This window comes from Arvicanthis niloticus, chromosome 25, assembly GCF_011762505.2.
Source record: "Arvicanthis niloticus isolate mArvNil1 chromosome 25, mArvNil1.pat.X, whole genome shotgun sequence".
Taxonomy (NCBI): Eukaryota; Metazoa; Chordata; class Mammalia; order Rodentia; family Muridae; genus Arvicanthis; species Arvicanthis niloticus.
Window position 1 is genome coordinate 8,723,050 of NC_133433.1, and position 14,164 is coordinate 8,737,213.

A 14,164-nucleotide genomic window follows, 5' to 3' on the forward strand; every position below is an offset into this window, starting at 1 on the left:
AGGTCAGAAGAGACTATTGGATCCTGAAGTTTAAGTTATAGGCAGCTGTGATGTGCCATGTGGGTGCTGGACCCAAACCTGGGTCCTCTGCAGAGGCAGATGTTGCTTTTCATCACTGAACCATCTCTGACCCCTGAACAATTTTGTTTTTTAAATTTTTACTTTTTAACTACTGTCCAAAAGTACTGAAGCAGAGTACTTGCTAGGACTATCTTCATAGCGATACAATTCATGGTTGCAGTTAAAGCCATGATCTTTGTGTAAAGCCTCTCCTTGGACAAAACAAGCCGTACGGCTTAATATACTGTTACTGAATTCATGCAGACCTATTAAATGTATAAATCATTTGTGTTTAGCTCTACTCTTTTAAACTTTCCTAGTGTGAGTATGAGATAGTTTTCTGCAGTTACCCTGTTAGGCAAGCCAGGATAAATATACATAGCTGTGACATTAGTAAATGTTAAGTTCAAATATGTTTATTCTGTACATGGACAGGTAGACCTCTTTATTGCTTATTTAGAAAAAATGATACTCTGGAAAGGATATACATAAATACATGCTAGAAGTGTGTGTGTGTGTGTGTGTGTGTGTGTGTGTTAGTGATCAGATCTTTCTTTGATCAGATCTTTCACTTGTTTTAACTAGAAAAAAAAATGAGCTTAAAGAAAGGTAATCCTTGTCACTGGAATCCTCATTAGTAAGCATTTTTCTTAGGAAACCAAAAAGAAAATGATAGTATCTTTACTGTAAAAATATTTCTTTTGTCACTAGAAATTAAAGAACTATTTCTTATGAAAAAAAGAACTGATTTCTAAAGCTGGAAATAGTTTATTGTTGTTTTTGTTACCATAAAATTTAAACAGTTGAGATTATCAAGAACTAAATCATAGGAAAAACAGATTTATTTGAATTGGTTTGCAACCTGTAATGGTGAGGACGGTAGCAGTTTTCATGCCTTTCTTGTCATTTCAAGTATCCAGGTGGCATTGTATCCAAGAGTCTCAGAAACTAAAAGAAAGGGGGGTGGGGGAGAAGGCTTTTCTCTTCTTCGTGGTAAAACCAGCCAGCACTGCTGGAGAAGTGCATGTGCTGCACCACGGTCAGGGGCTCCGTGATTCCCTGTCACTCGTTTTCACCAGCCAGGGCTAGGTACCGAGCTAAGAGAGCAGCAGTGCCGTTGCTGCCTTAGGAAGACAGCCTCAGAGCAGCAGGCATGGGTACGACCATCTTTAGCAATGAAGCCTAGCAAGTATAACTAGGAAGTGTAAGTAAATAAGCAACTTCTTGACTATTTGAAGTGTTACATATATTTTGCCTACCAAAAACCCTATGCTTTATTTCAGGAAATGAAAAATAATCCTGTGCATTTAATCACTGAAGAAGAGCTGAAACAAATTTCCATTTTAGAAAGTGTTAATACAAATAAAAAGGATAAAAAGGATGAGCGCAGGAAGAAAGCAACAGGTAATACATCATTGATAAGTAAGACTCAAAGGTGAGCTGTGTGTAAATATGTGTTTCGTGAGCACACTTCTATTCTTGCATATCAGATAGCCCCCTTCTGAAAACAAACCTGGAGTACAGCAGTGCTGGAGCTGCCACAGTGCCTAGTTACACTGCACCGCAGACACAGTCTAGACAGACAGCAGGGCACTGGTCCCGATTAGACACACGGTCTGTGTGTGGAATAGAGATGAGCCAGGTAGCTGCAGCTGTCAGATCCAGACAGGGGCTGAAAACATACATTGGAAAAATGATGCTCTTTTGGCAAGTACTGCTGGGAAAATTGAGTTTTATTTTTTTTGCATGAACTTTGTGCTAAGGCCATTTGAAGGTTTTATTTAATAGACTCATTTTTTTTATTATTTTAATAGCTAATCTGAACCAAATCTTGCTACTAAACCAAATTTTAAGATTTTGTTTAATTTTTAATTTATGTGTATAGATGTTTATCTTTATGAATGTCTGTGCACCACATGTATACCTGGTGCCTGAGGAGGCCAGAAGAGGGCAGGAAATGTAGCAGACAGTTGTGAGCTGCCATGTGGGTGCTGGGAATCAACCATGAATTCTCTATAAGAGCAAACTGTACTCGTAACCACTGAGCCATCTCTAACCCCTACTGAAGTAGATTTTAATCAGGAAAATGGAAGTGACAGTGTATTCTGCTTTTGTATGTGTTCATGAAAAGATGCAAAGCCGTTTTGTGACTTTCTGTCTTTTCTGTTTTCCCTTCTGTATTCTCATATTTGCCAGGGTCATACTCACTTCAAGGCCTCTGCACTAATGGGGCTGCTTAACTTCATTGCTTCTTCTAAACTGAAAGAAACTGGATTCTTCTTTCATTTTAAGTTTGACACCAAATGTCACTTCCTTGGGCGCCTTTCTTTTTCTTTTTCTTTTTTTTTTTTTTTACAAGAATTATTTATTTTATTTATATAAGTACATTGTACCTGTCTTCAGATACACCGGAAGAAGGCATCAGATCCCATTTCAGATGGTTGTGAGCCACCATGTGGTTACTGAGAATTGAACTCAGGACCTTTGGAAGAATAGTCAGTGTTCCTAACTGCTGAGCCATCTCTCCAGCCCCTTGGGTACCTTTCTAGTACCTCACAATAGAGACCAGACCTGTACTATGTTTTCCATTTGGGATGATATATTGGTGTGTTATATTGTTTGGAAACAGTGCCTGTGGTTATATCCCTAGTATCTAAAGCACCACTTGGCATAATTTAAGGTTTTTTACGCAAGCAGATCTCCCTGCTAACATTATATTATAACCTCTTTTAAATTTATACTCAGTGGTCATTGTTCTATGTAGTACTTTTATTTAGTAACTTACCATTGAGGTGTATGTGCATTTTCCCTGTTTTTACTAGTAGAAACAAATTATTGGTGCTACGTCAATGCCAAAAATTTTGATATTCAGCTTTTTCATTAATAAGCACATCTGTATCAAACACATATGCTTAAAACATAATTTTTGCAATGAAAATTCATTCCTGTTTTATTACTTAAGGATGTTCTTGTAAAACCGTTTTTGCAAGACTCTTGAAATATTTTTAATATTTTCTTCATTCTTCTCTAGGAGCCACAATAAGTTATTCCAGTGACTCCTAATCCTCATATATACACTTATTCTGCCACTTCATTTCCAGTGGTATTTAGAAATACACGAGAGTTGATTAATGACTTCAGTCAGTATAGTTGATATATTTCTTTCTCAGAGTTATGCGTCATCTAGTACTTTGTTCTGAGTAACTGCAGTTGTATGGCAGTAATTAACTGTAGTGTATGAAATCATGTCCAATTCAAATGCTTCCCATAAGAAACTCACCACCAACTATTAAAGATACATTTCACTTTAGGCGTGTGGTTTTATTTATATATTTATTTTTGTCTTTATAATTCAAGGAAAATAAAAATATGATGAAATCTAAGATAATTGTGCTTAGATGCTAGAGTAGTATAGTTCATAAAAATCACCTTATTTTACTCAATAATCCTTATGATGAAAACTATTTAACACTTATAATCCATTGTCAGATGAGTATTCAGTTTTATAGAGAAGAGATCCTAAATGTAGACATCTACAGGCAGAAAACTACCTCAGTAATGTGGCTTGACCCTCACATAGAGTATGTGAGCTTCTCTAATGATTTGTATTGAACTCTTTAGTGAGTCATTGAAAATAATTTGATGATTGATACATTAATAAAGTAACTGATGATGTTAGTTTTCTGCTACCAATTTAATATCCACTGACATTTATTAGTTTCTGTTATTTTAATCATTTCATATTACAAATTCATAATTTAGATGAGTCTGACTCCTCCAAACATGAGTAGCAGTCAGTCTTTTAGCCAAGAACGCAAAACCACTGTGGAATGTCATAGTAATGAGGATTAACCAATGCTGTGATAGCAGACATGAATAAGTCTGAAAAGAAAGGTGATGGGGTGGCTGAAAAGATGGCTCAGTAGCTAAAGACAGTAGCTGCTCTTCCAGAGGACCCTGGTTCAAGTAGCAGCACCTATATGGTAGCTACCAGCCAACTGTAACTTCAGTTCCAGAGGATCTGAAGCCCTCTCTGGCCTAAATGGGCACTGCATGCATGTGGTACACAAATACGTGGAGACAAAGCACTTATAATTTAAAAATACTCATAATTTGTTTTTGTTTTTTTAAAAAAAAAAAGGAGAAAGAAAAGATAAAGGAATGGATTTGGCTAAAAAGAAGAGCTGCAGAAAACAGGTAGCCTTGAGTATGTTATACAAAACAGGCAGCCTTGAGTGTGTTACAGTTTAAAACAGTTTCAGGAGACTGCGTAAGTTCAAAGGATTCCTATTGTTAGTGATATAATTTATTTTTGTTACTATCCTTAGTACTTTATTATGGAAACTGATCTTTTTTTTAAGTTTACTTTTCATTTTTCTGTTATATAGTTTAATATAGCAATATGGTATCGTCACTTTTCAAAACTAACTGATGTATTTCTACCAGAGGGCTCTGGAAGTGTAAGAGGAGGAGGAGGGGGCAATGCCAGAGAATACAAGATTAAGAAAGTCAAGAAGAAGGGAAGAAAAGACGAGGACAGTGATGAGGAGTCTCAGTCGTCGCATGCTGGTGTGTAGCTTCAAGTTCATTATTTACCTGTATGTAGATAGTTTTCTTAACATTTTTCTTAAGATGAATATAATTAGCTACATATGTTTGTGAAGAATTTATTTTGCATTTTTAGTGACCACAAATTTTACAGTTTAGTAACATAAAATATAAACCTATATAGAATTTTCAAGCTGGAAATTATCATATAAACGGAAGGGGGCTTTAATGATCTTTAACAGTCAAGTCTCTCATTTTAATTTTTGTTGATATATATAATATTTCTTCATGTAAAAACAACATGGCCTGTAGTTAACTGCCTCTCATCTACCAGTGGTAAACCCATGTGACAGTTTACAAAATTGGACAGTTGAGAGACAAAAACAACTGAAAAGTAGTAATACTGGAAATAAAATTACAATCAAGACATGCATGGGGGCACACGGGTGTAATCTCACCACATACAAAGTCAAGGTAGAAGAATCAGTTCACGGCCAGCCTTGAGTTGGAGGTCTCAATAGGCTACATGAGACCCTGTCTCCAGACTAAATCAAAATGGAAATCAAGCTTATTTCTGGAGGAGTGTCTGGAAAAGCCTCCTCGAGATTAGCTACAAATGGAGGAACTTAGTATTGGCTCATTCACTGATATAATTTTAACAAAAGGGGTGAAAATGTTTTAGAAGATGTGAAATAGGGGAAAAAAAAAAAAAAAAAAAAAAAAAACTAACAACAAAAGATCAGGGGTCTTTGTGACTACCAGGGACAGCAGAGTGTTGATTCACATGAAACAAGGAAATCAGGTCCAACATTTCTCAACAGCCAGCATTGGTTCAGACGTCTAGAGTCTGACACAGGTAGTTTATTGAGGACATATTTAAATATAGTATAATATGGCAAAAGTTTCTTGGTACATCACAATCTTCCGTGAACAAAGAGGCATACTTACATCAATACTCTTCTCAATGTACATGTCACTTCTTACATGCATATGGGTTCTAGAGATAAGCTGCATGTATTATCTTAAGGGTATGGGAAGGATCTGGTATGGTTTTCATCACAGATATTACAGAGGTCATCTACGCTATCGGCCCTGTCCAGTCCTGGTAGGAATTTGGAGGAGTCCCTGGCCGCACACATAACACAGAGGTCACCTAGACTATTAGCTACATCTGGTCCTGAATGTGGGAGCTTGGTATGCCCTAGTCCTTGATCATCTTAGGCTGTAAGCAACCTCCATTCCCCACCTTCCAGGCAGAAAACCGTTCTATATTTTTTCCTTTGAAACAACAGCCCTGCATGTTTAACATTCCTGGTTTCCCCAGTGCTATTTGTGAGTGTAAAGGCCTTTATGCTCCCAATCCCTTTTCACCCTGAAAGAACTTTAGGACATGACTGAAGACATTGAGATGTTGGAAGCTGAGGCAGAGCATCATGTGCTTGTTTGCACTTTGACAATACCTGGCTGGCTTGTTAGGTACATCTAAGATGAGTTAATTAACTGCCTTATCTTCTAGTTCCTAGACTTCTCAATGTTTGCCAAGGTTAACTGTATAAAAGACATCATATTTTGCTTTTCTAAATACTTTTTTTTTCATTTTTAAGAAAGAATCATGAAACATAATGTTACTTCCTTATGTATCCTCAACAACAGTTTTACACACACACACACACACTCTCTCTCTCTCTCTCTCTCTCTCTCTCTCTCTCTCTCACAAATGAAGACAATACACTACTATTGGCAGCATCACAATGTTTAGGCTTTCCTTAAAATATTCTAAGACTGAAAAAACTACTATGTCAATGTGCAGAAAATAATGTTAACGAGGTAAACTGTTTACTCTGTCTCCCCTTAGTCTAGGCAGCATTGATATGGCTGTGTGTGTGTGTGTGTGTGTGTGTGTGTCATTTCTCACTGTGTGCCTATTTATGAATTCCCAAGATGTAGTAGGGACAAGGATAAAGAGAAAATTTTTAAAAAGTTATTCTCTAATACCTGTAATCCTAGAGAAATGAGGCATTGTTTTGTGCATAGATTATTGAGGCACTATAACAGCAGTAAAACCATTCTACCTTAAAAGTAATTTCAGTGTTTGAAAAGGGTTATGTTGTAATCTCTGAAATGGAGGGTGAAATTAGGTTCTCAACTAAAATACAGAATCAAGTCAGTATGACAGATTACTGGAGGAAATATAATTTAACAACCTGTAAAAAGCTTATGGGAAGCAAACAGGAAAAGATTATTTAGTGTGAACATCAGGGTTGGAGAACAGATCTCAGAAGAGAATAGAACTTTGGGTGTCTACCTTGAAGCTCTGATTTCAACTGCTTAGATCTGCATAAAGACTAAAAATTGATTTTTGAGCCATTTTATTTTATTACTAAGGTTCAGTTGTAAAATCAAAATCTGATTTAGCTAAAAATAATCAGTTGTATAAAAGGTGTAGCTTTATCATTTATAATGGAAATATTGTTTGCTTTCTTTGCAACAAATACTTTTCAAGTAAGTGGTTAGGCATGACATTTCCACAATTAACAACATTTCCATTATAGTAGCTGCATACTAATTTTATTGCTCATTAGTATAGAATTGTCTCTGAGAAAGTAAAAATAAATTATAAGAGTTTTTCTTTTTCATTTGTATTTTTCCAAAAAGATAAATTTTAACTTAATCCTGTCTCTTTCTGAAGCTCTCATGTAGATTCAAAGGCTGTTGACTTCAGTAAGTACTCAGTTTTGTAGTACTTACTGTAGAAAGAAGGAATTTCTCTTCAGTATCTGTTGCTGAAAGAGGAGAAATCACAGTTTTCTGAAAGATGATCTACTTGATTGCTCTGATGTCTAGCTATTTGCGTTTCCCAAGTTAAATGGGAGGAAAGAGTTATCCTTGTCTTCTGGCTGTCAAAAAAAAAAAAAAAAAAAAAAATCAAAACAACAACAACAAAAAAAAAAACCCAGTCATTTGTAAGGGAAGTAAAACGTGGTCACCTAAGAGAAATTGTACTCTATGAAGTTTTAAAATTTAACTTTACTAGGTATTTTTGTTTAGAAGTAGCAGTTTTGTTGACATAAGAATGTGTTACTGCCTGGTGAGGTGTGTATTCCCTGCCTGGTCTTTCTATTGGGGTGTGTTTATTTTCCCGTTGCTGATATATGTTACAGGAAAGAAGAAGCCGGACATCACCTTCATGTTCCAGGATGAAATTGAAGATTGCTTAAGGAGACACATTCAAGATGCCCCTGAGGAGTTTATTTCAGAACTTGCAGAGTACTTAATAAGGCAAGTATGAATTAAACCTCTTCCATTTCTGACAGCATGTAATTTTCACTAAGATTCTCAAAAACAGGTTTTAGGCTTTTTTTTTTTTTTTCAACTGTTTGGATTTAATTTAAACATGAAATTCTAAATTCATTTTCCTTCAGAAACAGTTCCATTCAGCCTTTATTTAGTAAATGCTCTTGACAGAATGGACCCTCTGATGTGCTCACTAAGGTTGCAGTCTTAGGTCTTATTTGGGACTAACTCATTCTTTACGTAGCATGAAGAACAGCACCTAAAATGAAAAGGTGCTCTTCTATTTTGATTTGGCAAAAAGTAAACAAAGGTTACTTAGTCACTGTAGAGGGAACAATTGACCACAAAACCAGTAAGTGTAGAATCTAATACTTTACATAAAAAATGAAAGTTAGCCTCTATTAACCAAATTTGGTCATCCCTCAAGCTAGACCAGCACGTAAGTCTGATAGCCGTCATCCAAGAGCTCAGCCAGTCTGAAATTTTATTTTGGAGTAGAGCTTTTATAGTGAGTTTTTTTTTTTAAATATAAGTAATTTTTATGCATAAAAGTATTACAGAGCCATAGTCTGTAAAAAACAGAAAATAAATACTAATACTACTAACTATGTATGCACCATTTTTTTTAAATGATCTGTTGTAGAACATATAGATGTTTTAAAAAATATATTATGTTAATAGTACTTTGGAAATTGAGAGTTTTTCTGTGGTAATTTCCGAGAATAAGGCACAAATATATATTCTGTTATTTTCCAAATTAATTTTAGAGGTCTGTTTCATGGAGTGTTTGTTACTATCATTCTTGTCATCTTCATTGTAATTACTTTGAATGCTTTAAGATTATGCAAATTTTTAAAATTATTCTTGGGTCTATAAGACAGGTTCTTTACTGAACCTCTCAAGTTAATTTTAACTGTTAAAAAGATGGAGGGCTTTAAATTGTTATTCATTATAAGCAAAATGTCTTACTGAATTTAAATGTACATTTTAATTTACCATATTTATCTTGTCCCAGGCCTCTTAATAAAATGTATCTTGAGGTAGTACGTTCAGTCTTCATGTCTTCAACGTCTGCTTCTGGAACTGGCAGAAAACGTACAATCAAAGACTTACAAGAAGAGGTTTCAAACCTATACAATAATATCAGATTATTTGAAAAGGGGATGAAATATTTTGCAGGTATATTTAGCAGTGTCTTTTTCACTAATCCTTGTGATTCTGCGAGGAAGTCGGTTGTAATAAAGTGTCCTTTTTTTTCCAGACGACACACAGACTGCTCTTACCAAGCACTTGCTGAAGACAGTGTGTACCGATATCACTAACCTCATGTTCAACTTCCTAGCCTCAGATCTAATGATGGCGGTGGAGGACCCTGCAGCCATCACGAGTGATGTATGTTAGTGAACTGCCACTGCTTGATGTAACTGACGTCTGAACATGCTTTTATTTTCTCTCATTTGAACACGTTTAAAGGAAAAATAAAATAACAGTTTTTATATAGAAAAACTACTAAAGAATTTAAGTAATTGTACAATGCTTATATAATTTTTACAAGGATTGATCATATGGCCAAACTACTTAAAGTAAAGAGATTCAATTACTTTATAAAAAATAAGTCTTTTTCTAATGGTTTCTGTCAGTCTTCTCCCCTTTCTTGTTGATTTATCACTCCTTTAATAATTAGTTCAGTTATTTTAAGCTCACAGTCATTTTCTTTTGAAAACAGTGTGCCACTTAAATATTGAGACAAACTCTTAAGTTTATATGTTTAAAACTGTGATCTTAAACTAGAGCCCGAGACTATCACTTCTGTGTTTGCCATGTGAGGTAGAGTCATGGCTCAGTTACCTATAGGTGGAACTGTTGCGTCTGTTCCTATGGTGATAATGACCACCTCCACCTCTTTCTCTTCCGTCTCATCCTTCTGGAACCATCTTACAGTTAGAGATTCAGGAAAGCTGAGTGAGAAAGTCTTCATGAGGCTGACTGCATTTATAACTGACTTTGAATGTGGTAAAACCACATCCATCTAATGGATGTAACTATGTAACTATGGTTTATTGTAACCATATAGTTTGTTGGTCCGCTGTAACTATGGTTTGTTGCCACAGAGGTAGTAGCATGGTTTTTCTTGGTATGTTTTAATTTTAGGAAACTCCCTTGTATAATAAGTTCTCTCCTCAAACCCCAGACAGAAATGCATCATTTACCCCCTACTACTACTTGGAAGATACTGGATTCTTCCTCTTTCATTATAAGCAACAATCTCCAACACTGTGGAATGTTTCATGTCTCCTGTCTCTTTACCAACTTTCACTCTAAAAAATACAGTTTCAGCATTCTTACTTCTTAGCCTTACAAAGAACTAAGAGATGGAACAAGAAAGCTCTAAGTAGCCTGTGTCTTCACAGACACAGTATGCCCCTCGGGTCACTCTTCCTGAAATATATTAGAGGGAATGATCTGTCTGGTTTACAGTACCCCGACATTCACATTGTGAAAGATGATGAAGGCTTCCTTAGACCTCATACTGTACAGGCATCTAGCCACAAAACTAGATCCACTGCCTTGTCTACAGCCATCCCTCTGCGTGAGAGCCATGTGGCTGTGGAGCACTCTCAGGAGACGCTGAAAGGCAAAGCCACAGCGTTTACCCACGTTCTCTGTTTCCACATGGCCAGTCAGGAGTCTTTTAATGGAGGCTGTGAAGATGAGGGCTGAGCTCTGTGATTCTGTAGTGTTTTAACATTTTTATTTCTGGTTTGACACCTAATGTTAAAAACCCCAAATATATTCCATTTAGCATTCTATTCTACTACTGAATTTATGGGTATTTTGATTGCTTGATCTTATATCTAGCATATATCAAAAACACAATGCCAAAACAATTTTTTCCCTTACAGATAAGAAAAAAAATTTTAAGTAAATTGACAGAAGAAACCAAAGTAGCTCTCACAAAACTCCACAACTCTCTGAATGAAAAAGTAAGTCAGCGCTAACTGGTGACTACAGTTAGCACTTTGTGTATAAGGCTCCTTACAAACAGCCCAATCAGAACCATTCAGGCTAATCTAAAGCCAGCCTCTGTGCGCAGGCATCTTTTGGGAAGAGGAAGGGAAGAGGGAGATGGGGGCATTTAATATTTTCAGTACTAAATCATAGTTTCTATTTGCCAAATGCCCTGTTAAAATTTGTGTTTAGGATGTAAAATTACAAAACAGTATTAAATATCTATAAAAGTAAATTATGGAATTGCATGTCTTTAGAGCATAGAAGACTTCCTGTCTTGTCTGGATTCTGCAACAGAAGCCTGTGACATTATGGTGAAAAAGGGAGACAAGAAAAGGGAAAGGTAACATTGATCCTGTTGTTACTACTCCTAAACATAAGCTTCCTCACAGCTGAGATTTGAGAATGACTGTCTGAGCATTTATAGAGAGTTGTAGACCTCCAGTCTACTCACGCCCCCAGTCCTAGGACTTTTTACTAGGTTTGAGACCCTCATTATACCTTGTTTGATCCCAGCAACCTGAGAACCAAAGTACCTGTTGAGTTTATTGCTGTATAGCTTTCTCTGTAATGTTAGTCTACCCATGCCAACTAAAGTTTAAGTAGAATGTAATCATATCACCCATATTTAAAGAACTCCTTAAAATGCTGTAGAGTAAGTCATAAAACTAGCGAAAGTGAAAAATGATTGCTAAAGGGAAAATATTTAAATGATGAGACCTTGCTAATTATGTATTTCCATGATGTGGGTTTTGCAGGCAAATCCTATTCCAGCATCGACAGGCTCTGTCTGACCAGCTGAAGGTTACAGAAGACCCTGCTCTGATTTTACACCTCACATCAGTCCTGTTATTTCAGTTCTCAACCCACAGCATGCTCCATGCACCTGGAAGATGTGTCCCACAGATCATCGCTTTTCTTCACCACAAAATCCCAGAGGTATTACAGCTTTTTTTTTTTCTTATTGTTTTAAATCTTAATTCATGGTGAAAAATCCTTTGATTCTAAAGGTTAATTTTTCAGGAAAGATACAAGAATCTCTGAACTCATGTCTTAGTTTCCCTAGTTTTGATTTAGCTCCCAAGGACCACTTCAAAAGTCTTGTCCATTTCATCTAAGGAATCCAACCCCTAGCTAAAAGCTGCTTGGCTTCTTTAGTTCTTATTATTTTGTGTCTTAGGTCATAGAACCTGGATAAATTAGACTTCTGTGACATGGTCTGCACAGGTCTTATATCTCCTGATCTGCACTCTGAGAACACAGACCTTCCTTGCCAGATTCAGCTTTCCACTAACGTGGCTGTTGTTTCGTGAAGATAAGGCCCTTTAGTTTGTGTTGTTCAAACAAATTCTGCTTTCCCTGTTCACAGAAAATCAGATGTGCTTGGAACAGCTTCTTCTTTCTTTTCACAGGATCAACATACTCTCTTGGTAAAATATCAAGGATTGGTTGTGAAGCAGTTAGTCAGTCAAAATAAGAAGAGTGGGCAGGGAGAGGATCCGTCAAGCGATGAATTAGATAAGGAACAACATGATGTCACCAATACTACTCGGAAAGAGCTTCAGGATCTGTCGTTATCCATTAAGGACCTTGTTCTCAAGTCCAGGAAGTCATCTGTGACAGAGGAGTAATGCCCCTGATTTTCTTTTGTTACATAGTATCTTCCCCAAAGTAGATGAGTGATCACAGAATTAGTCACTCAGCAAACCCAACTCTCCCCTGTAAACCCTCCCCACAAAATTCAAACGAAACAGTGGTATTGTGATAGGTGCAAATCTTATGGGAAGCTTTACTGCTAAGTTCTCCATGAAACATTTTCTTTTCACGTAATCCTATGTGTAATTTTTATATAATAAAAGTTCTTCAAAGAGTTCTGAATCTAGAACATATTATATGCTTTAATGTTCTTCCAGATGTTAAAATGAAGAATAAAATAGAAAATCTTTTATCTCTAGAAAAGTACTTGTTTGCTATTTAATTTATATGGTATATTTTTTACAAGGAAAAATATTTATATGTCTGAAATAAAAATGAATCCGTTTCACTTTTAAATTTATAGAGAATGCTGCAGAACTAGAGACTGTCAAAAATATTTTGTCTCACTAAGCTCCGGATCTTGCTTTTGACAGATAGAAGGGCCCTGCATGAATGTCTCCAAAGGCCTCAGAAGTGGTTTAACAAATGAGAACACTGACCAAGCATGCACTGCTGTGTTCCTATAAAGCAAGCTGCAGGGCACAGCGAGGGAGAGCATGAGGTAGCCTGCAAGACCGTGCAAAGCACGTGTGTATTTGAGTGGCTGAAAGAACAGAGATGTTTCTGTCATTAGCCCAGTTTAGAGATCTAAGGTTTGGTTGTTTGATTTCGGTGACTGCTCTTTGTTGGAACCTGTATAACAGCTAGCTAGGCTGTTCTAATGAACACAGAATCTGTGTGTGTTTAAACCGTGCAGAAATTTTATTCCAAAAGTAGACATGTTTAAAAGTTGAATTTTTGTTTTCTGTGATTATTAGGTAAGTTGTACTAAAACAGTTCCTTGGAAAAATAATTTAAACCAAGTTGTAAGCAACATCCTATTGTCAATGTTTAAGGAATGCTATTTTACATAATGTCAACAGAATGTTTATATTTAAAATGTTTAAATACACAAGACTACCTCTTTTCTGAAATGGCGAAGTGTTAATACTGCATAGAAGTAATTACTAACTAAGCATTTTGTTAAAGTTGATGATAAAACATCAGGGGCTGGAGAGGCGGCTCAGTGGCCTCGGGCCTCCCAGCGCCATGTGGATGCTTTGTATCTCCAGTCCCTGGAAAGCCAACGCTTTCTGCACACACAGGATGTACGGGCACACATGCAAGCAGAACACCCACATACATAAAAGAAATAATAGAAATGATTTCATATGGGACATTTTTATTGTATATTTTCATATAAGCAAAAGAAAAGAAAAGTAATAAATTCTCTGTGACTCCAAACTCACTTTATTTTCTTATTCAGCTTCCAAATTAGTACCCAGCCTACTCAACTTTTGTTTAATAACGTTGTTTCAAAAAATACAAAAGTGATCTATATTTGCTTCATACTCTACCATTAACATAAATACAAGAGATGATCACATGAACTCAATTTAATTTACAAAAATACGTAAAAAAAAAATGTACAGCTGTGTTAATCTTACTTGCATTTATTTTATTTGTCCAAACAGTTCCTATTTTTCGTTAGTAAATAAAAAATTGTTTATAAATTGTA

The 14,164-nt window shown here is 36.0% G+C and overlaps 1 protein-coding gene across 1 annotated transcript in view; it reads left to right on the plus strand.

Annotated features, from left to right (window-relative positions):
• The window catches only part of Ufl1 (UFM1 specific ligase 1), a 31,532-nt gene extending 17,368 nt beyond the window's left edge, over positions 1 to 14,164 (plus strand). The window contains exons 11-19 of the mRNA XM_076924059.1: positions 1,344 to 1,464; positions 4,507 to 4,629; positions 7,770 to 7,887; positions 8,918 to 9,081; positions 9,164 to 9,294; positions 10,806 to 10,886; positions 11,169 to 11,254; positions 11,670 to 11,850; positions 12,324 to 14,164. Of these exons, the coding sequence (XP_076780174.1) occupies positions 1,344 to 1,464; positions 4,507 to 4,629; positions 7,770 to 7,887; positions 8,918 to 9,081; positions 9,164 to 9,294; positions 10,806 to 10,886; positions 11,169 to 11,254; positions 11,670 to 11,850; positions 12,324 to 12,542 (1,224 nt within the window). The 3' untranslated portion in view covers positions 12,543 to 14,164. The remainder of the gene's footprint in view (positions 1 to 1,343; positions 1,465 to 4,506; positions 4,630 to 7,769; positions 7,888 to 8,917; positions 9,082 to 9,163; positions 9,295 to 10,805; positions 10,887 to 11,168; positions 11,255 to 11,669; positions 11,851 to 12,323) is intronic.